Source organism: Mobula hypostoma, chromosome 8 (genome assembly GCF_963921235.1).
Source record: "Mobula hypostoma chromosome 8, sMobHyp1.1, whole genome shotgun sequence".
Classification (NCBI taxonomy): domain Eukaryota; kingdom Metazoa; phylum Chordata; class Chondrichthyes; order Myliobatiformes; family Myliobatidae; genus Mobula; species Mobula hypostoma.
In genome coordinates, this window is record NC_086104.1 from 132,930,532 (window position 1) to 132,953,832 (window position 23,301).

General features: G+C 45.1%; 1 protein-coding gene across 3 annotated transcripts in view; it reads left to right on the forward strand.

The window, feature by feature from the left end:
• Nucleotides 1-23,021, forward strand: part of ido1 (indoleamine 2,3-dioxygenase 1) — a 49,781-nt gene extending 26,760 nt beyond the window's left edge. For all 3 annotated transcript variants that reach the window (XM_063056915.1, XM_063056916.1, XM_063056917.1), the window contains 2 exons: nt 5,487-5,635; nt 20,053-23,021. In XM_063056915.1, coding sequence (XP_062912985.1) covers nt 5,487-5,635; nt 20,053-20,429 — 526 coding nt within the window. In that variant the 3' untranslated portion in view covers nt 20,430-23,021. The remainder of the gene's footprint in view (nt 1-5,486; nt 5,636-20,052) is intronic.
• Nucleotides 23,022-23,301: the final 280 nt, after the last annotated feature.

A 23,301-nucleotide genomic window follows, 5' to 3' on the forward strand; every position in this document is an offset into this window, starting at 1 on the left:
AGCATACCGTTCGCCTTTTTCACCGCCTGCTGTACCTGCATGCCCACTTTCAATGACTGGTGTATAATGACACCCAGGTCTCGTTGCACCTCCCCTTTTCCTAATCGGCCACCATTCAGATAATAATCTGTTTTCCTATTTTTGCCACCAAAGTGGATAACTTCACATTTATCCACATTAAATTGCATCTGCCATGAGTTTGCCCACTCACCCAACCTATCCAAGTCACCCTGCATCCTCTTAGCATCCTCCTCACTGCTAACACTGCCACCCAGCTTCGTGTCATCCGCAAACTTGGAGATGCTGCATTTAATTCCCTCATCCAAGTCATTAATATATATTGTAAACAACTGGGGTCCCAGCACTGAGCCTTGCGGTACCCCACTAGTCACCGCCTGCCATTCTGAAAAGGTCCCGTTTATTCCCACTCTTTGCTTCCTGTCTGCTAACCAATTCTCCACCCACACCAATACCTTACCCCCAATACCGTGTGCTTTAAGTTTGCACACTAATCTCCTATGTGGGACCTTGTCAAAAGCCTTTTGAAAATCCAAATATACCACATCCACTGGTTCTCCCCTATCCACTCTACTAGTTACATCCTCAAAAAATTCTATGAGATTCGTCAGACATGATTTTCCTTTCACAAATCCATGCTGACTTTGTCCGATCATTTCACCGCTTTCCAAATGTGCTGTTATCACATCCTTGATAACTGACTCCAGCAGTTTCCCCACCACCGACGTTAGGCTAACCGGCCTATAATTCCCCGGTTTCTCTCTCCCTCCTTTTTTAAAAAGTGGGGTTACATTAGCCACCCTCCAATCCTCAGGAACTAGTCCAGAATCTAACGAGTTTTGAAAAATTATCACTAATGCATCCACTATTTCTTGGGCCACTTCCTTAAGCACTCTGGGATGCAGACCATCTGGCCCTGGGGATTTATCTGCCTTCAATCCCTTCAATTTACCTAACACCACTTCCCTACTAACATGTATTTCGCTCAGTTCCTCCATCTCACTGGACCCTCTGTCCCTTACTATTTCTGGAAGATTATTTATGTCCTCCTTAGTGAAGACAGAACCAAAGTAATTATTCAATTGGTCTGCCATGTCCTTGCTCCCCATAATCAATTCACCTGTTTCTGTTTGCAGGGGACCTACATTTGTCTTTATCAGTCTTTTCCTTTTTACATATCTATAAAAGCTTTTACAGTCCGTTTTTATGTTCTCTGCCAGTTTTCTCTCATAATCTTTTTTCCCCTTCCTAATTAAGCCCTTTGTCCTCCTCTGCTGAACTCTGAATTTCTCCCAGTCCTCAGGTGAGCCACTTTCTCTGGCTAATTTGTATGCTACTTCTTTGGAATTGATACTATCCCTAATTTCTCTTGTCAGCCACGGGTGCACTACCTTCCTTGATTTATTCTTTTGCCAAACTGGGATGAACAATTGTTGTAGTTCATCCATGCAACCTTTAAATGCCTGCCATTGCATATCCACCGTCAATCCTTGAAGTGTCATTTGCCAGTCTATCTTAGCTAATTCATGTCTCATACCTTCAAAGTTACCCCTCTTTAAGTTCAGAACCTTTGTTTCTGAATTAACTACGTCACTCTCCATGTTAATGAAGAATTCCACCATATTATGGTCACTCTTACCCAAGGGGCCTCTCACGACAAGATCGCTAATTAACCCTTCCTCATTGCTCAAAACCCAGTCCAGAATAGCCTGCTCTCTAGTCGGTTCCTCGACATGTTGGTTCAAAAAACCATCCCGCATACATTCCAAGAAATCCTCTTCCTCAGCACCTTTACCAATTTGGTTCACCCAGTCTACATGTAGATTGAAGTCACCCATTATAACTGCTGTTCCTTTATTGCACACATTTCTAATTTCCTGTTTAATACCATCTCCGACCTCACTACTACTGTTAGGTGGCCTGTACACAACTCCCACCAGCGTCTTCTGCCCCTTAGTGTTACGCAGCTCTACCCATATCGATTCCACATCTTCCCGGCTTATGTCCTTCCTTTCTATTGCGTTAATCTCTTTTTTAACCAGCAACGCCACCCCACCTCCCCTTCCTTCGTGTCTATCCCTCCTGAATATTGAATATCCCTGAACGTTGAGCTCCCATCCCTGGTCACCCTGGAGCCATGTCTCTGTGATCCCAACTATATCATAATCATTAATAACAATCTGCACTTTCAATTCATCCACCTTATTACGAATGCTCCTTGCATTGACACATAAAGCCTTCAGGCACTCTTTTACAACTCTCTTAGCCCTTTTTAATGCTTGCCCTGGATTTGTCGGCCTGCCACTTTTACTTTTCCCCTTGTTCTTCACATACTTATAGAATGCCTTGGGGTTTTCCTTAATCCTGTCTGCCAAGGCCTTCTCATGGCCGCTTCTGGCTCTCCTAATTTCATTCTTAAGCTCCTTCCTGCTAGCCTTATAATCTTCTCAATCTTTATTATTATCTAGTTTTTTGAACCTTTCATAAGCTTTTCTTTTCTTCTTGCCTAGATTTACAACAGCTTTTGTACACCTCAGTTCATGTACCCTACCATTCTTTCCCTGTATCATTGGAACGTACCTATGCAGAGCTCCATGTAAATATCCCCTGAATATTTGCCACATTTCTTCTGTACATTTCCTTGAGAATGTCTGTTCCCAATTTATTCTTTCAAGTTCCTGCCTGATAACCTCATGTTTCCCCTTACTCTAATTAAACGCTTAATTTGTCTGTTCCTATCCCTCTCCAATGCTATGGTAAAGGAGATAGAATTGTGATTACTATCTCCAAAATGCTCTCCCACTGAGAGATCTGATATTTCCCAATACCGGATCAAGTACAGCCTCTCCTCTTGTAGGCTTATCTACATATTGTGTCAAGAAACCTTCCTGAACACACCTAACAAACTCCACCCCATCCAAACCCCTTCCTCTAGGGAGATGCCAGTTTGGGAAATTAAACTCTCTCACCATGACAACCCTGTTATTATTACACCTTTCCAGAATCTGTCTCCCTTCTGCTCCTCGATGTCCCTGTTACTATTGGGAGGTCCATAAAAAAACACCCAGTAGTGTTATTGACCCCTTCCTTGTCCTAACTTACATGCACAGAGACTCCACAGACAATCCCCCCATGACTTCCTCCTTTTCTGCAGCCGTGACACTATCTCTGATCAGCATTGCCACACACCCACCTCTTTTGCCTCCTCCTCTGTCCTTTCTGAAACATCTAAAGCCTGGCACTCAAAACAACCATTCCTGCCCCTGAACCATCCAAGTCTCTGTAATGGCCACAACATCATAGTTCCAACTACTGATCCACACTTTAGGCTCATCCACTTTGTTCATAATACTCCTTGCATTAAAATAGACACATCTCAAACCAGCGGTCTGAGCGCATCCCTTGTCTATCACCTACCTATCCTCCCTCTCGCACTGTCTACAAGCTTTCTTTATTTGTGAGCCAACTGTCTCTTCCTCCATCAGAAACATCCCGGACCCTGGCACCTGGGAGGCAAACTACCATTCATGTTTCTTTCCTGCATCCACAGAATTGCCTGTCTGACCCCCTAACTATAGAGTCCCCTATCTCAGCTGCCATCCTCTTCCTTTCCCTACCCTCCTGAGCCACAGGGCCAGACTCTGTGCCAGAGGCGTGGCCACTGTTGCTTCCCCCAGGTAGGTCTTCTACTCTATCTACTGGCTTTCTACTCTATCTATGCCTCTCATATCGCATAAAACCTCTATCAGATCTTCCCTCAGGCCACAAAAACTGGGATTTCCTGGTAGCCACCCGTTTCAATTCTACTTCCCATTCCCATTCTGACATGACAGTCCGTGGCCTCCTCTACTGCTGTGAAAAGGCCACCCTCAGGTTGGAGGAGCAACACCTTATATTCTCTCTGGGTAGCCTCCAATCTAATGACATGAATATCGATTTCTCGAACTTCCAGTAATTAACCCCCGCTCACCCTTACCCATTCTTGCATCCATCTCACACCTTCTCTTCTTACCTCTCTCTGGTCTCTCCTCCCTCTTCCCTTTCTTCCATGGCCTTCTGTCCTCTCCTCTCAGATTCCCCCTTCACTTTCACCAATCAATTTCCCAGCTCTTTACTTTACCCCCTCGCCTCCCTCACAGTTTCACCTATCACCTGCCACCTTGTACGTTTCCCTCCCTTCCCCCCACTTTCCTATTCTGACTTCTTCCCCCTTCCTCTCCAGTCCTGATGAAGAGTCTCGACCCAAAACGTCAGATGTTTAGTCCCATCCATAGATGCTGCCTGATCTGCTGAGCTCCTCCAGCACTTTGTGTGCAGTGCTCTGGATTTCCAGTATCTGCTGGATCTCTTGCATCTAAGATCTCCCTTCAGCGTGCTGCTCCAGAGAAAACAACCCCTTCATTAGTTGCCCTTGCTCTTACCCTTGCCCTAGGGCATTTTGGCAACCTGTGGTCCAGAGTTATAGGCAAATAGAAAAAACACCCCACTACGAGTTAAATGCTCTTGTCTGAAAGAAGTTGGTGAATGAGATGGGTCCTTGTAGCAACCCAGTAGTTTTGTGGTCACCATTAATATTGTCAAGATACAGGTTATAAACTGAATTTAAACCTTAATGATGTAAGGATCCATTTCATTCACTAATTTCTCTCAGACAAAGCATTTATCTTGCAGCAGGGTGCTGTTTATATATGGCTCTGGATGGCAGGTTGCTGAAATGCCCTAGCAAGGGCAATTAGGGATGCATAATTTCTCTGGAGCAGCAGAGGCTGGGAAGAGACCAGGTAGAAGTTTTTTGATTAAGATGTGGAAAAAAAATTCAATTATAGGGTACGATAGCCTAGTGGTTAGCACAATCACTTTACAGTGTCAGCCATCACTGATAGAGGTTCAAATCCTGTCGCTGTCTGTAAGGAGTTAGTAAATGCTCCCCTTGACCGTATGGGTTTCCTCCAGATGCTCCAGTTTCCTCCCATGTTCCAAAGATGTACATTTTAGGTTAGTCAGTTGTGGGCATGTTACGTTGGCACTGGAAGTATGGTGACAGCTACGGGCTGCGCCCAGCACAATCCTCAGCCTGTGTTGGTCGTTGAAACAACGCAACGCATGTGACTGTATGTTTTGATGTAATCGTGACAAATAAATCTCACCTTTAAAATCTATAAATGGTGACTTTATGACTGCACATCTCTGGATGGTTAGTTCATTTCTCCGAGTTGGTGGTTTGATAATTCAACTGCTGCACCGCCAGATTTACTGTGGAATATTATTGCCTTCAACATTACTGAAGTTGGGCAGTGGAGTAAAATATTCAGTTCTGGCTCTACATATCTTCCCAGGCACTCTAATTAAACTCTAATCCAATGCCAGTGATTATCCTGACAAAAGGAAGCAGGCTGTGTATCACATTGGCTACGTGTGTTCCCTTCACCGCACTTGCCCCCGGACCTCACTTGGATTTTATCTTGCAGGTGGAAGGATAACCCAGCTGTTCCGGATGGGCTGCTGTATGAGGGAGTGTGGGAGAATCCAAGGCAATTTTCAGGGGGAAGTGCTGCCCAAAGCTCTACACTCCAGTCCTTTGATGAGTTTTTGGGAGTACATCACAACGAGCAAAGCGGTAAGCATTGTCTGCCATGCCATTTCAGTCTAATGTTTGGGCGTAAGCAACAGGGAGAGGTTTGACTTCTGCTGTATGAGAAAATGCATTTGTACGTCGAAGTCCATTTGAGTTCTGTTGAACTGAATTGCAAAATGTTCAAACTGCTCTCGTTTCCATGTTACTCATTCTAATAATAAATTCCAACCCTACTCACAGGTTTTACATTATGGTTTGACGCATTAACTGAAATCCTTTCTAACTGAAGTGGCTACTTTAATTTGTGAACATTTGGGTTTTAATTCCCTGTCGCAGAAAGGACAGGTCAATGTTTTAAGCATTAGTCTGCATGTACTTAGGATCTTGGTTTGACTGAGATGAAAGATACGATGCCGGGAGAAGTTCCTGTTTTTTGACACAGAAGAATGTTCAATTTATATCAGAGTGAAACACTTCCAGCCAAGACGTGTAAGGTGTAGTTTATTTTCCCAATCCACCAGCTTAATGGGCATAGTATGGTCATGCACTTTGCTGGAAGAAATAATGGGCAGACTATTATTTAGATGGGGAGAGAATTTGAAATGCAGAGATGCAAAGAGATTTGGGAGTCCTTGTGCAAGATATCCTAAAGGTTAACCTCCAGGTTGAGTCGGTTGTGAAGAAGGCGATTGCAATGTTGGGATTCATTTCTAGAGGTATAGAATACTAGAGTTGGGACGTGATGTTGAGGCTCTATAAGGCACTCGTGGGACCACACTTGGAGTATTGTGTGCAGTTTTGGACTCCTTATTTTAGAAAGGATATACTGACATTGGAGAGTGTTCAGAGAAAGATTCATGAGAGTGATTCCAGGAATGAGAGGGTTACCTTATGAGGAGCGTCTGACGGCTCTTGGGTTGTATTCCCTGGAGTTCAGAGGAATTGGTGGGGGTGGGGTGTAGAATCTCATAGAAACATTCTGAATGTTAAAAGGCCTGTACAAATTAGATATGGCAGTTATTTCCCATGGTAGGGGATTCTAGGACAAGAAGGCACGACTTCGGGATTGAAGGATATCCTTTTAGAACTGAGATGCGGATAAATTACTTAAGTCAGATGGTGGTAAATCTGTGGAATTTGTTGCCACGTGCGACTGTGGAGGCCAAGTCATTGGGTGTATTTAAGGCAGAAATAGATAGGTTCTTGATTAGCCAGGGCATCAAAGAGTATGGGGTGAAAGCAGGGGAGTGGGGGTGACTGGATGAAGTGGATAAGCCCATGATTGAATGACTCGATGGACTGAATGGCCTACTTCTACTCCTAAATCTTATGGTTTTATGGTCTTATAGTTCGTTTTATCTACCCATTACTTAACTGGGTAATTTTCTGAAGTCTTTGCCAATTCACAAAAGAAAAAGAAACGATTTTTCTGTACAACACATGCAAAATGTTGGAGGAACTCAGCATGCCAGGCAGAATCTATGGAAAAAAGTTCAGTCTGGCCTGCTGAGTTCCACCAGCATTGTGTGTGTGTGCGTGCGCGCGCGTGTGTGTGTGTGTGTGTGTGTGTGTGTGTGTGGGGGGGGGGGGGTTTGGCTTCCCAGAGCAATGGTGAATAAGGTCAGAGAGTCCCACCCAGTGATGGAAGCCTCAACCTGACTGGTTGAGCTCTCAGCCATCCATCTTCCAACTACACTCTGCCACTAGGTCCCATAGATCCAGTAGCCAAGCAGGACCTCATTGACATCACACAAGATCTCAAAGGCCAATCACTAAACCGGGGAAAGAGGCTGTCGGGGAGGAAGGGAAAAATAAAGTGTTTGTTTACTGTTTTTAAGTTATTTAGCAGCACTTTACACTTAAAAGTTTAAATTAAGCTTTTAAATTATGGAATCATTTGGTATATACAGAAAGGTGCCAGGAACAGGCCAGCAATCTCATGAAGAATCTGACCCATGCTGTTTATGGACTGTTTGTCCGATTCCCATCAGGGAAGAAGCTGTGCAGCATCCACACCAGCCCCACCACACTTAAAAACAGCTACCTCCCCAATCCGTCAACACCCCCACCCAGTAATCCACCCTGGCACCTCCCACTATCACTACAAACACAACAGCTAGAGCCACTTTATGTACATACAATCAGTTTATGTACGTATATCAAGTAGGTTGTGTTTGATAGGATATATAGGCATCCGTTAGTCTCATGAGACCATGGATTTGTGCCTTGGAAGGTTTCCAGGGCGCAGGCCTGGGCAAGGTTGTATGGAAGACTGGCAGTTGCCCATGCTGCAAGTCTCCCCTCTCCATGCCACAGATGTTGTCCAAGGGAAGGGCACTGGGACCCATACAGCTTGGCACCGGTGTCATTGCAGAGCAATGTGTGGTTAAGTGCCTTACTCAAGGACACAACACGCTGCCTTAGCTGAGGCTCGAACTAGTGACCTTCAGATCACTAGACAAATGCCTTAACCACTTGGCCATGTGCCAACACATAGGATTGCTTTAATATTTATTTTTATTGTGCTTCCTGTGTTTTTTCCGGAGTCATTTTGTTCTTCTTTACACTCATGTCCTGCAGAATGCCAATAAACAATCTGGAATTGTGAATTTAGAGACATTGATGGATTTGGCAACTGGCTAGACAGGGTAAGCTTGTAGTATCATAAATATGAGAAAGCTCGCAGATGCTGGAAATCCAAAGCAACACACACGTGATGCTGGAGGGACTCGGCAGGTCGGGGAGCAGGTCTTTGTAAATGAATAAAGGGTTGACATTTCCGGCCGAGATGCTTCTTTGGCATCATTTGAATAGATGCTACCTGACCTGCTGAGTTCCTCTAGCACTTTGTGAGCGTTATGTAGGCTTGTACTGCCTGTCACTGAGGCTTGTGCGTGGGCCTTATTGTGGCCTGCCCATGTCCTTCCATTGGCTCCCTGGCTAACCTCCTGCCTGGTAGCAACAACAAGGCCGGCCTTTCAGACCCAGGTAAGCCAAGCTCTCTGAGTATGCAGGTATACGCAGAAATTACAAACCATCGAAATTTCATTAAGATAAGCGCTTTATATAAATACAGTGACACAAGCCATCAATAACACAAACACTGCATGGTTTGCATCCAAAGGGGAAACTTAAATTATAATCCATAGCTGCTCGTGACAGAAATCAAATTCGGCTGAAAATAAAACTCAGCAAAAGGAATAAACAGAGTGGACTCTTCTCACCAAAGCAGTTTGTATTATTGAAAAGTTTCAAGGGAATACTGTACGTAGAAGGTGGCAAATACTAATAATCTCATGGAGTCAGTTCAGATTGGCAAAAACATCTCCTCCATAATCTCCATCAGCACAGGAGCACTGCAGGGATGTGTGCTTAGCCCCATGCTCTACTCACTTTACCCTTATGACTGTGCGGCTAAGTACAGCTCCAACGCCATATACAAGTTTGCTGATGACACCACTGTTGTGGGCTGTATCAAAGGGGATAATGAATCAGCATACAGGATAAGTGGTGTAATAACAATAACTTCTCACTCGATGCCAATAAGACCAAGGAACTCAAACAACAGGAATTCTGCAGATGCTGGAAATTCAAGCAACACACATCAAAGTTGCTGGTGAACGCAGCAGGCCAGGCAGCATCTATAGGAAGAGGTGCAGTCGACGTTTCAGGCCGAGACCCTTCGTCAGGACTAACTGAAGGAAGAGTGAGTAAGGGATTTGAAAGCTGGAGGGGGAGGGGGAGATGCAAAATGATAGGAGAAGACAGGAGGGGGAGGGATGGAGCCGAGAGCTGGACAGGTGATAGGCAGAAGGGGATACGAGAGGATCATGGGACAGGAGGTCCGGGAAGAAAGACGGGGGGGGGGTGACCCAGAGGATGGGCAAGGGGTATATTCAGAGGGACAGAGGGAGAAAAAGGAGAGTGAGAGAAAGAATGTGTGCATTAAAAAGAGTAACAGATGGGGTACGAGGGGGAGGTGGGGCCTAGCGGAAGTTAGAGAAGTCAATGTTCATGCCATCAGGTTGGAGGCTACCCAGACGGAATATAAGGTGTTGTTCCTCCAACCTGAGTGTGGCTTCATCTTTACAGTAGAGGAGGCCGTGGATAGACATGTCAGAATGGGAATGGGATGTGGAATTAAAATGTGTGGCCACTGGGAGATCCTGCTTTCTCTGGCGGACAGAGCGTAGATGTTCAGCAAAGCGGTCTCCCAGTCTGCGTCGGGTCTCGCCAATATATAAAAGGCCACATCGGGAGCACCGGACGCAGTATATCACCCCAGTCGACTCACAGGTGAAGTGATGCCTCACCTGGAAGGACTGTTTGGGGCCCTGAATGGTGGTAAGGGAGGAAGTGTAAGGGCATGTGTAGCACTTGTTCCGCTTACACGGATAAGTGCCAGGAGGGAGATCAGTGGGGAGGGATGGGGGGGACGAATGGACAAGGGAGTTGTGTAGGGAGCGATCCCTGCGGAATGCAGAGAGAGGCGGGGAGGGAAAGATATGCTTAGTGGTGGGATCCCGTTGGAGGTGGCGGAAGTTACGGAGAATAATATGTTGGACCCGGAGGCTGGTGGGGTGGTAGGTGAGGACCAGGGGAACCCTATTCCTAGTGGGGTGGTGGGAGGATGGAGTGAGAGCAGATGTACGTGAAATGGGGGAGATGCGTTTAAGAGCAGAGTTGATAGTGGAGGAAGGGAAGCCCCTTTCTTTAAAAAATGAAGACATCTCCCTCGTCCTAGAATGAAAAGCCTCATCCTGAGAGCAGATGCGGCGGAGACGGAGGAATTGCGAGAAGGGGATGGCGTTTTTGCAAGAGACAGGGTGAGAAGAGGAATAGTCCAGATAGTTGTGAGAGTCAGTAGGCTTATAGTAGACATCAGTGGATAAGCTGTCTCCAGAGACAGAGACAGAAAGATCTAGAAAGGGGAGGGAGGTGTCAGAAATGGACCAGGTAAACTTGAGGGCAGGGTGAAAGTTGGAGGCAAAGTTAATAAAGTTAACGAGTTCTGCATGCGTGCAGGAAGCAGCGCCAATGCAGTCGTCGATGTAGCGAAGGAAAAGTGGGGGACAGATACCAGAATAGGCACGGAACATAGATTGTTCCACAAACCCAACAAAAAGGCAGGCATAGCTAGGACCCATACGGGTGCCCATAGCTACACCTTTAGTTTGGAGGAAATGGGAGGAGCAAAAGGAGAAATTATTAAGAGTAAGGACTAATTCTGCTAGACGGAGCAGAGTGGTGGTAGAGGGGAACTGATTAGGTCTGGAATCCAAAAAGAAGCGTAGAGCTTTGAGACCTTCCTGATGGGGGATGGAAGTATATAGGGACTGGACATCCAAGGTGAAAATAAAGCGGTGGGGGCCAGGGAACTTAAAATCATCGAAAAGTTTAAGAGCGTGAGAAGTGTCACGAACATAGGTCGGAAGGGATTGAACAAGGGGTGATAAAACAGTGTCGAGGTATGCAGAAACGAGTTCGGTGGGGCAGCAGCAAGCTGAGACAATAGGTCGGCCAGGACAGGCAGGTTTGTGGATCTTGGGTAGGAGGTAGAAACGGGAAGTGCAGGGTGTGGGAACTATAAGGTTGGTAGCAGTGGATGGGAGATCCCCGAGCGGATAAAGTCGTTGATAGTGTGGGAGACAATGGCCTGGTGCTCCTTAGTGGGGTCACGATCGAGGGGTAAATAAGAGGAGGTATCCGCGAGTTGTCGCTGTGCCTCGGCAAGGTAGAGGTCAGTACGCCAGACTACAACAGCACCCCCCTTATCAGCGGGTTTAATAATAAGGTTAGGATTAGTGCGGAGGGAGCGGAGAGCAGAGCGTTCCGAAGGAGTGAGGTTGGAATGGGGACAAGGTGCGGTGAAGTCGAGACGGTTGATGTCCCGTCGGCAGTTGGCGATAAAGAGATCCAGAGCAGGCAGAAGACCAGAGCGGGGTGTCCATGAAGAAGAGGAGGGTTGAAGACGGGAGAAGGGGTCATCGGTGGGGGTGGAAGAGTCCTTGCCGAAGAAGTAGGCTCGGAGACGGAGACGGCGGAAGAAAAGTTCCGCATCGTGGCGAACACGGAACTCGCTGAGGTGTGGGCGAAGGGGGACAAACGTGAGGCCCTTACTGAGAACAGAGCATTCTGCCTCCGACAGTTGAAGGTCGGAGGGGATGGTAAAGACCCGGCACGGATGAGAGCTGGGATCAGAGGGGGGAGGGGGGAGGCTGGGGGTGTCAGTGGAGAGGGGAGGGTTGGGGTGAGAGGAAGATGGAGCCTCTGAGGGCCCAGGAGCTGACGGTGGGATCTGAGGAAGACGGGGCTGCAGAGTGGTGGTGGGGGAAGGGGAGACGGGAGTCACAACAGCAGCACATAAAGACCCGGCCTGGAGTTCAAGGCTGGAGTCGCAGTTGGTGGTTGCGCGATCGCTTTGAATGTCTCCATGGTCGTTGCTGGAGTCCGGGTTTTGAATATGTCCTGAGGTGTTGGAGCCGCCGAGACCAACGGCAGGTGCCGCAACCGAAAGTTCATGCCTGCTAGCGTCGGGGCCGGCAAGCTCTGCAGTCCGTAGATGTAAGATCTTGCGATCTTTGCCTAACATGACAAAGTCAAAGAAACGGCGATTGCAGGCGTGGATCCGACGGAGGATGAAATAGCGGGTAGGACCATTACAGACGGCGAAGAAAGTGTCCCGAAGGTGTGGAAGGGTCTGGGATAGGGACACCAAGTACCTCCTCATGGCGGAGAGCGTCGCCTTCAGAGCTTGACGGGAGAAGCGGCGAGAGGCAGAGTCAATGAAATGTGAGTACCTGGGATCCTTAGAAGGTCCAAATTGAGAGGCTTGGAAACGAATCCTAAAGCCAACTGGAGTAAGTTGGCGATGGAGGCACGTTCCAAGAAAGGATATATGGCTGTGATAGCGAGTTTGAGTCAAAGTCTGGTCGAAAAGTTGAAGAGCCGAAGAAATCACAGATGGGGAGCAGTGAGAGATGGTTTCACTGAACTCCCGTCGAAGAGAGGATCTAAACTTCTTCGGTGTAGGCATCACCGGAAGAGGCTTCGCAATAGTGAATTTAAACGCAAACAACAGGAATTCACCAGATGCTGGAAATTCAAGCAACACACATCAAAGTTGCTGGTGAACGCAGCAGGCCAGGCAGCATCTATAGGAAGAGGCGCAGTCGACGTTTCAGGCCGAGACCCTTCGTCAGGACTAACTGAAGGAAGAGTGAGTAAGGGATTTGAAAGCTGGAGGGGGAGGGGGAGATGCAAAATGATAGGAGAAGACAGGAGGGGGAGGGATGGAGCCGAGAGCTGGACAGGTGATAGGCAAAAGGGATACGAGAGGATCATGGGACAGGAGGTCCGGGAAGAAAGACGGGGGGGGGGGGTGACCCAGAGGATGGGCAAGAGGTATATTCAGAGGGACAGAGGGAGAAAAAGGAGAGTGAGAGAAAGAATGTGTGCATTAAAAAGAGTAACAGATGGGGTACGAGGGGGAGGTGGGGCCTAGCGGAAGTTAGAGAAGTCAATGTTCATGCCATCAGGTTGGAGGCTACCCATACGGAATATAAGGTGTTGTTCCTCCAACCTGAGTGTGGCTTCATCTTTACAGTAGAGGAGGCCGTGGATAGACATGTCAGAATGGGAATGGGATGTGGAATTAAAATGTGTGGCCACTGGGAGATCCTGCTTTCTCTGGCGGACAGAGCGTGGATGTTCAGCAAAGCGGTCTCCCAGTCTGCGTCGGGTCTCACCAATATATAAAAGGCCACATCGGGAGCACCGGACGCAGTATATCACCCCAGTCGACTCACAGGTGAAGTGATGCCTCACCTGGAAGGACTGTTTGGGGCCCTGAATGGTGGTAAGGGAGGAAGTGTAAGGGCATGTGTAGCACTTGTTCCGCTTACACGGATAAGTGCCAGGAGGGAGATCAGTGGGGAGGGATGGGGGGGACGAATGGACAAGGGAGTTGTGTAGGGAGCGATCCCTGCGGAATGCAGAGAGAGGCGGGGAGGGAAAGATATGCTTAGTGGTGGGATCCCGTTGGAGGTGGCGGAAGGAAGACCAAGAAACTGATAGTTTCAAAGGTTTCAAAGGTAGACTTCAGGAGAGGGAAACCAGAGGTCCACGAGCCAGTAACCATTGGAGAATTCAGAGGTGAAGAGGGTCAGAAACTTTAAATTCCTGGGTGTCACTAACTCGGAGGACCTGGCTTGGATCCCTCATATAAATATAATTGCAAAGAAAGCACAACAGCACCTCTACTTCCTCAGGAGTCTGCGGAGGTTAGGCATGTCATTGAAAACCTTGGCAAACTTCTATAGAATGTGTGTTGGAAAGTGTGCCAACTGGCAGTATTACAGCCTGATATGGGAACACCAAAGACTGAGCAGAAAATCCTGCCAAAGTTAGTGAGTTCGGCCCCGTACATCACTGGTAAAATTCTCCCAACCACTAAGCTGTAGAAAAGCAGCATCTATCACCAGAGATCCTCACCACCCAGGCCATGCTCTTTTCTTGCTGCTGCCATCAGGTAGAAGGTGCAGGAGCCTCAGGACTCACACCACCAGGTTCAGGAACAGTTACTACCCCTCCATGATCAGGCTCTTGAACAAAAGAGGATAACTACACTTATTTGTGGACTCTGTTATATTGTTATTTCATGCTTGTTATTTGTTGATATTTATTTATATCTGCGTTTGCACAGTTTGCTTACAGTTTATAGTTCCTGATGTTTAGAATAGAAACATAGAGACATAGAAAACCTACAGCACAATACAGGCCCTTCGGCCCACAAAGCTGTGCCGAACACGTCCTTACCTTAGAAATTACCTAGGGTTACCCATAGTCCTCTATTTTACTAAGCTCAATGTACCTGTCCAGGAGTCTCTTAAAAGACCCTATCGTATCCGCCCCCACCACTGCCGCCGACAGCCCATTCCACGCACTCACCACTCTCCGCATAAAAAACTTACCCCTGACATCTCCTCTGTACCTACTTCCAAGCACCTGAAAACTATGCCTTCTCGTGCTAGCCATTTCAGCCCTGGGAAAAAGTCTCTGACTATCCACACGATCAATGCCTCTCATCATCTTGTACACCTCTATCAGGTCACCTCTCATCCTCCGTCGCTCCAAGGAGAAAAGGTCGAGAAAAAGAATGCCCGTAGGAAAAGAATCTCAGGGTTGTATGTGGTGACATGTATGCACTCTAATCATAAATTTTGCTTTGAACTTTGGGCAAAAAACAAGTTGCTGAAGGAACTCAGCAGATCGAGATGCATTTGGCAGGGACAAAGGGAAGGTTGATGTTTCATGTCTTGATGTAGGGTCTCAACTCAAACATTAATTATCGTTTTATTTTTACAATGCTACCCGATTCTCTGAGATCCTCATACTCCACATTGTAGCATCTACAGTCTCTTTTGTCTCCAGAAATGTTCACGTCTGAAATGGACACTTGAATTGAAATGTCTATTGTCTTCACATTTGTCACTCTGCTGCAATAAACAGGGAAAATGGTCTCAAGTTTAATTGCATTGTTACTGAGGTTAACTGTAGAGAATCCACAAAGATTCAAGATTGTTTGATTCAATCTAGTCTGTTATGAACTGTTATTCTGCCTTGACTCCTGTACACAAGTGTAAAGGAGAAAGAAATAATTGTTACTTTGGATTCGATGCAGCATAAAAAAACAAAATAAGGTAAAGAACACAATTATAATAGAAACACAATAAATATAAATACATAAGATATCTTATACTGTATTCATAGTTGGATTGTATGCCTATAAAGTGATGCTAGACACAGGAGAGTCTGTACAAAAGGACACTGACAGGAAATGATAAAATCATGGCGGTTGGGCGTTGTATGGGTTTGGGTTAGTAGGTGGAGATGTTGATTAGCCTTACTGTTTGAGTCCTGGTGTGGATGCTACATCCCATCCTCCCTGATGGGAGTAAGACAAACAGTCCACGAGCAGGGCGGGTGGGATCCTTCCTGATGTTACTGGCTTCTTTCCAGCATATATATGTGTACATGAAAGGAGGATATTTCTCCAGATATGGATTTGCACAGTGGCACATCAACATATTCAGATAGTGGTCAAGTTTCATAAAACATCAAACATAGAAAATCTACAGCATATTACAGGCCCTTCGGCCCACAATGTTGTGCCGACCATGAACCTACTCTAGAAACTGTTTAGAATTTCCCTACTGCATAGCCCTCTATTTTTCTAAGCTCCATGTACCTATTTGAGAGTCTCTTAAAAGACCCTATTGTATTCGCCTCTACCACCGTCGCTGGCAGTGCATTCCATGCACCCACCACTCTCTGTGTGAAAAACCTACCTCTGACCTCCCCTCTGTACCTACTTCCAAGCACCTTAAAACTATGCCCCCTCATGTTAGCCATTTCGGCCCTGGGAAAAAGCCTCTGGCTATCCACTGGATCATTGCCTCTCTTCATCTTATTCACCTCTATTACATCACCTCTCATACTCCATTGCTCCAAGGAGAAAAGGCCAAGTTCACTCAGCCTATTCTCATAAGGCATGCTCTCCAATCCAGGCAACATCCTTGTAGATCTCCTCAGCACTCTCTTTCTATAGTATCCACATCCTTCTTGTAGTGAGGTGACCAGAACTGAACACAGTACTCCAAGTGGGGTCTGTTCAAGGTCCTATATAGCTGTAACATTACCTCACGGCTCTTGAACTCAATCCCATGGTGGATGAAGGGCAACACACCATACGCCTTCTTAACAACACTATATGCATCTGAATGAACCAATGTTAAAACAAAACATTTTCACATACTGGGGCAACAAATGCGACCAAATAATTCACAGAGTACCGGCAGGCACGTCCCCTCCATAGAATGAAAGTTGCAGAAGTAGAACATGTAGAACGTAACCTTTGCAAGGCATCATGTGAGGACATAGTGTCATAGAGCATTACAGCACAGAAACACGCCTTTGGCCAATTTAGTCCATTATTCTGCCTTGACCCATAGTCCTCCGTATCCTTTCCACTTCTGTACTTATCCAAATTTCTCTTAAATGTTGGAATCGAGCTAGTATCCACAATTTCCACTGGTAGCTCGTATCACATTTGCATCACCCTCTTTGTGGAGAAGTCCCTCCTCGGGTTCCCCTTAAGTATTTCACTTTTCACCCTTTAATCTATGAACCCTGGTTCTCGTCTCACCCAACCTTAGTAGGGAAAAAACCTGCTTACATTTATCCCATCTGTACCCTTCATAATTTTGTATGCCTCTATCAAATCTTCCCTCTTTCTCCTGTGATCCAGAGAATATTTCTCAGGTTTTCAAGTCACAGCAACATCCTTGTAATTTTCTCTGTATACTTTCAATATTATTGGTATATTTCTGGCAAGTAGGTGACCCGAACTGCTCAGAAAACTTGAAAGTTGGCCTCACCAACACATTAGATAACTTCAACATAACATCCCATCTACTGTACCCAATACTTTGATTGATAAAGGCTAATGTGTCAAAAGCTGTCCTTGCCACCCTATCTACATGCGTCACTACTTCCAAGAATTATGGATCAGTATTCCCAGATCCCTTTGTTCTACCACATTCCTCAGTTCTCTACCATACACTGTGTAGGTCCTACCCTGGCTTGTCCAACCAAAATACAAAACCTCACACTTGTCTGCATTAAATTCCATCTGCCATTTTGTAGCCCATTTTCCCTCCTGGTCTAGATTCTGCTGCAAGCCTTGATAGCCTTCCTTACTGCCCACTACACCCCACTATCTGCAAATTTGCTGATCCAGTTTGCCAAATCATCATCCATATCATTAATGTAGATGGCAATCAACCACAGACCCAGCACTGATGCCATCTACTACCACTCTCTGTCTCCTCCCGCTAAGCCAGAGCTCAATCCAATTTATTCATTCAGGGGGAACTTTCTGAACCAGCCTCCCATGCAGGGCTTTGTTAGACATGATCTACTATGTGAAAACCACGTTGACTATCCGTAATGAACTCTGTTTATCCAAATACTTATATACCCTGTTCCTTAGAATACCTTTCAATAACTTACCCACTATTGGCATCAGGCTCACCAGCCTACAATTTCCCAACTTATTCTTAGAGCCTTTAATGAAGTACAGAACAACACTAGCTATCCTCCAGTTCTCTGGCACTTCAAATGTGATTTGGACTTTTTGAATACCTCTTCCAGAACTCCTACAATTTCTACACTAGCTTCCCACTTGGTCCAAGGGGACATCTTGTCAGGGTCTGGTGACTTCTCCACCATAATTTGCCTCAAGGCAGCAGCACTTCCCCTTCTGTAATCAGGATACAGTGCATGACTTCATTAGTGTTATACCTCAGTTATATAGACTCTGTCTCCATCTCCTCAATAAATATAGATTAAAAAAACTGTTCAGGATTTCCCACATCTCTTTCAGCTCCATGCATAGGTGACCACGTTGATACTCATTTTTGTCCCTTGCTATCCTTTTGCTTTTAGTATACAGTATCTAAGGTAGAAGCCCTTGGGGTTCACATCACCTTATCCGCTAAAGAAACCTCATGCCTTCTTTTAGCCCTCCTGATTTCCTGTGCTTGTGCATTTCTAATACTCTTCAAGTGCGTTCTTTGTTTTTTGCTGTTATACCTGCCATGCACCTCCTTTTTCCTAACCAGGGCCTCAATATCCCTCAAAAAAAAACAGGGTTCTTTAAACCAGTTAGCCTTGCCTTTTATTTTAACAGGAAAATGGCAACTTTGTGCCTACAATGTTTCACCTTTGAAGGGCTCCCATTTACCAAGCATCCCTTTGCCAGAAAACAACCCATTCCCATCCACAACTATCAAAACATTTCTGATGCCTTCAAAGTTGGCCTTTCTCCAATTTAGAATCTCAACCCGAGGACCAGTCCTATCCTTCTTCATATGCATTCCATCTCTGAGCAGTTTGTGTGGGAAATTGTGTGAGATCACTTTTGTTAAATCTTTGGATATTTACCGATGACTTGGTCTGTTTAAGGAAAGTGGAGAGAACGTTGGGAGAGATGAGCCAAGCAATCGAGCGTAAAGCGGTTTGGTCAGGTGCTCAGTGAGAATGGTCTGTCAGGTGACCAGGAGTGGAATTGACAAAATGATTTGGGGGGGGGTGCGGTTATTCTAGCAGATTACTCAGGATGGGGGAGAAGGAATTTGGGTGGGGTTAGATCAACATAGCGGTCAGGGAGAGCATTGTTCTCCCTGAGAGAACAGGGAGAACAGACTTGATAAAATGTTGTAGAATACTGCGATTCTGGTTCACTGGCAAGACCAACAGGAGAGGAGTTGTGTAGCCTCGGTTGTGGCACAGCCAGGCCTCATTCAAGCCTCGGTGTCGCCTGTTGTGGCTGCCGAGGAAGAAGGTGCTGGAGCTGGCTGTGTGCTGCTGGGTTCTGCAGTGGGTTGGAAGCTGGCCCCTCCCATCAGTGCTGCCCTCCAGTGTTTGTTTAACGTGAGGCAAGATGGACTGCATTTGCTTGCGGCTGCACTATGCAATGTGACGAACTGCTGCGGGCTGTTCTCGCAGAAATGAGGCTCTAGGACAGCATCCATGTACATCATCTACAGGCCAATGTTCAGTGTGTTCATTGGACAAAAGGTCGGAGAGTGCATTAAAATGTCAGTCATGGTCGCCGGGGGGAGTGTTGGACTGTTGATAACGGTTGGTAGGTGTGTGGTACTGTCGGTAATGGTCGAAAGGAGCGCTGGTTGGGGACAAGCAAGAGGAAATCTGCAGATGCTGAAAATCCAAGTAACACACACAAAATGCTGCAGGAACTCAGCAGGCCAGGCAGCATCTAGCAAAAGTGTATAGTCAATGTTTTGGGTCGAAACCCTTCGGCAGGACTGGAGAAAAAAAGCTGAAGAGTAGATTTTTAAATCAGCCTTTTTCTCCAGTCCTTCCAAAGGGTTTCGGCCCAAATCATCAACTGTACTATTTTCATAGATGCTGCCTGGCCTGCTGAGTTCCTCCAACATTTTGTGAATAATGGTTTGAGGGAAGCATTGGACTGTCAGTAATAGTTGGGAGGTGCTTTGGACTGTCAGTAATGGTTGGTAGGACCGTTGGACTGTTGGTAAAGGTTGGGGCCAATGTTGGACTGTCAACAATGCTCGGGGTGAGCATTGGACTGTTGGTAAAGGTTGGGGGAGAGCATTGGAACATGGGTAATGGTCAGGAGGACCGTTGGACTGCTGATAATGACTAGAGTGATTTTTAGACATGGTCTTGTAGGGTGTTGGACAGATGAAAGTGATAAGAATGTAACTAGTCAAATGAGTTAATGTGCTGATAGCATCACTTGTAACGTACTCATAGAGACCTCATGAGTTTTTGGTTGCCTGCATGGTTACTTGATTAGATGTGACATTGAGAGTAATTGCATCCAGGTTGACATATTGTCTTCTGATTAACAGCTGCATTCCTCCATCGGATGAGGGATTACATGCCACCGGCACACAAGGCATTTATCCAGGGTATTGCCTCAGGCCCATCCGTGCGTGAGTACATCATCTTACACCCAAGTCCCAGTCTCCGAGACGGATACAACGACTGCATACAGGCCCTCGTTAGTCTCAGGAGCTACCACATCACAGTGGTCACTCGGTACATCACAATCCCGGCCTCCGGAGCAAAAGCGAAGAAGGGCAAGCCCACTTGCACGCCTGATATCTTACAGAAAGCCCCAACGTCCCTGGAAGAGCGGGGGACTGGCGGCTCGAAAATCATGTCTCTGCTGAAAAGTGCACGGGACGCAACTAAAGAAATGATGATCAAGGAAAGAGGACAGTAGTGATTGAAGATAACCATTGTTTTTGGTAACTCAGAAGGGTTATTTACAGGTATAGCTGTGCAATGCTCGGTGCAAACACTGTGAATTATCAAGTACTTAGAAAATACTAACTGCCAGTGAATTTGGCTAACTTTCCAATAATTAAACTGAAACACTATATTAGTTCTTGCAGCTGCTTCAAAAGCTCATGGTCTTGACATTGAAGATAGTTAAATCTGTTTCCTGCCCTTTGATCATTTCTAAGTTTCCCAGTTGCTTTTCTTTCACAATGGATGCATTATTCTTGCTCCAATAAATGCAATGGGCAAATTGCGATCCACATGTCCTGCGCCATCGCAATTGCCTCCTTGCATTACTGCTCAGAGCTGCAGCAATCCGTCCTGGTTCCATGCGTTCTGCCAGCACTGCTTTCTGGGCCGTTCCATGAATCTGAGCGGTGACTTGACATCAGATGGCAGAAGATAAAGCCCCACCCATGAGGCTCAGATGGCTCTCTGACAGCATGTGATCAGAGACATTTAGAGACAACTGGAAAAAATGTAAGTAAAGCTAATGAAAACATGAAATAAAACACATTTTAAAAGCACATTGAGCTGCTGTTAATTAATTAAAAATCTGATCTATTCCATTGATTTAAATATTTCCTTGTGGTCCTTCAGCCCCTGAAGGTCTCTGCCAGACCCAGTACAATCCTTGAGTTTAATTCTCCCTCCTCTTCTCTCTCACATGTCCATTTCCTCTCCCTTGATGATCCTACCAGGAACCAATTTACTGACGAAACAGGAGGATGCTTTCGAGATGTGAGGGGGAATGGAAATGGTCGCAGACTGAGCAGAGGTCAGGGTTGGACTTGTGTCAGAGACTCCACCTGTGGTGCCACAGTGCAGCACGAGGTTATAGTTCTAAGGAAGCAGTAGAACTATACCGCAGTATCAGCCCATGTGTTTACACATCCCCAGTGTGGGATTTGATTCATACCTCTGCAGTTTGAAAAGGTCATGCTTTGAACGGATCCATGATAAATAAAGCAATAACCTTCCCTTTCAAGTAAAGACTAATGAGCCCATTCAAACAATGGCTGTCATAAAGCTGGAACAGAGTGTATCCCTTGACTCAGCATCTACCTCTTGCTCCATCCCAGAGTCATTGGTGAGTGAGGGATGGGGCAAAGCATTAGATGTGCAATAACTCCAGTGCGTGCCCAAATTCCAAGTAGGAGCACTCAGGCATAATAACAAATAATAAGAATAGCTTATTTATACAGCACTTTTCATACAAAGTATGTAGTTCAAAGTGTTTTACAATGGGCTAAAGTGCAAACATGAAAATAAAAGATAAGCTGTTGGTTAAAATCTAGGTTAAATAAATGGGTTTTGAGCTGTTTTTTTTTTGAAGTGTCAGCTGAGTCTGCATCCCTTATAGTTTTAGGTGTTGAATTCCACAGTTTAGGAGTGTGGTTCTATAAAGCTGACCTGCCAATTATTTTTTAAGTCTAAGAGACAGGCAGAAGAAGACCTAGCTGCTCAAGCAGGGTTACAAAGCAAAAAAGTTTCTGTGATACACTCCAGTCCCAGACTATTAAGAGCTTAAAAAACAAGTAAGAGAACTCTAAAGTCAATTCCAAAAGATACAGGAAGCCAATGCAGACTAGCTAGGACTTTGAGAGAACTACCAGCCATCTAGGAGCACATTCTAGCCTAATCGAAGCAGTGTAATACAGTAGGAAAGCAACACACACAAACTAATTTGTAAGAGGAAAATATTTTCTTTTTCAATATTTTTATTAGTTTCTACATGAAAGAATACAGGGTACAAGAAGATATATATTATAAATCAAAAAAAAGATAAAATAATTCCAAATGCATTATATTAGAATCACACTTGCAATCACATTACCCTATATTCATGTAAATTAAATTAAATTGTAATATTGAAATGTAATAATTTTACTATACAGAAAAAAAATCTAAACCCACTACCAAGATCAAAGCTGTTTGGTAAAGAAAGAAAAAAAGGAAAAAAATCCTTACCATAAAGTGAAATATGTTATTAGCCACCATCTGTACTTTAACAGCAAGTTAAAGGTTTTGAAAATAGTTCAAAAATGGTCCCCACAATGTCTGAAAGTCTTGACTAGATTCAGAAATTGAGCAATGGATCTCTAAATTTAAGCATGATATAACATCACATAACCATTGAGTGTGAGGAAAATATTTTAAAGTATACTTTTGTTCAGCCCATGTTAAAGTACAAGTTAAAATATTTATTTAAGAAATGACACATCTCAGGATTTGAATTCCTTTGAAGTCCCACTTTAAATGTAATCATCTGAGCATTCACTTTGCTGTCATCTTGTAAGTGGTCGAATCTGTAATGTGCAATAAAAGCTCTGCTTAACAGCATAACATTCCTACTAAAATATTATTGAATTTATTATTAAAAGATGTATATTTTTATCAAACTTGCTTTCTGTTGTGCCAAATATAAGCAAGCAGCATCTTTATTGAATAAACCAAATTAGATTTAAAGAAAAATTTTTTGGAAGAATTTATATCATATTACTTTCTTCTCTCCGGAATTGCTCTAATGCTCCAAACAATTTGAAGTAAGATATTCATGAGGTATTATCAGACTGAGTGGATTCCCCATGGGAAGAGAAATAAGCATTAATTCTGTTATGCTCTTTGCAGATGTTGCCCAGCTTGCAAAGTATTTTTAGACCATAAGACATAAGATCAGAATTAGGCCATTTAGACATTTGAATTTGGTCTGCCGTTCCATGATGGATGATTTATTATCCCTCTCAACCCTGTTCTCTTGCCTTCTCCCTATAACCTTTAATACCTTTACTAAATATGAACCTATCAACCTC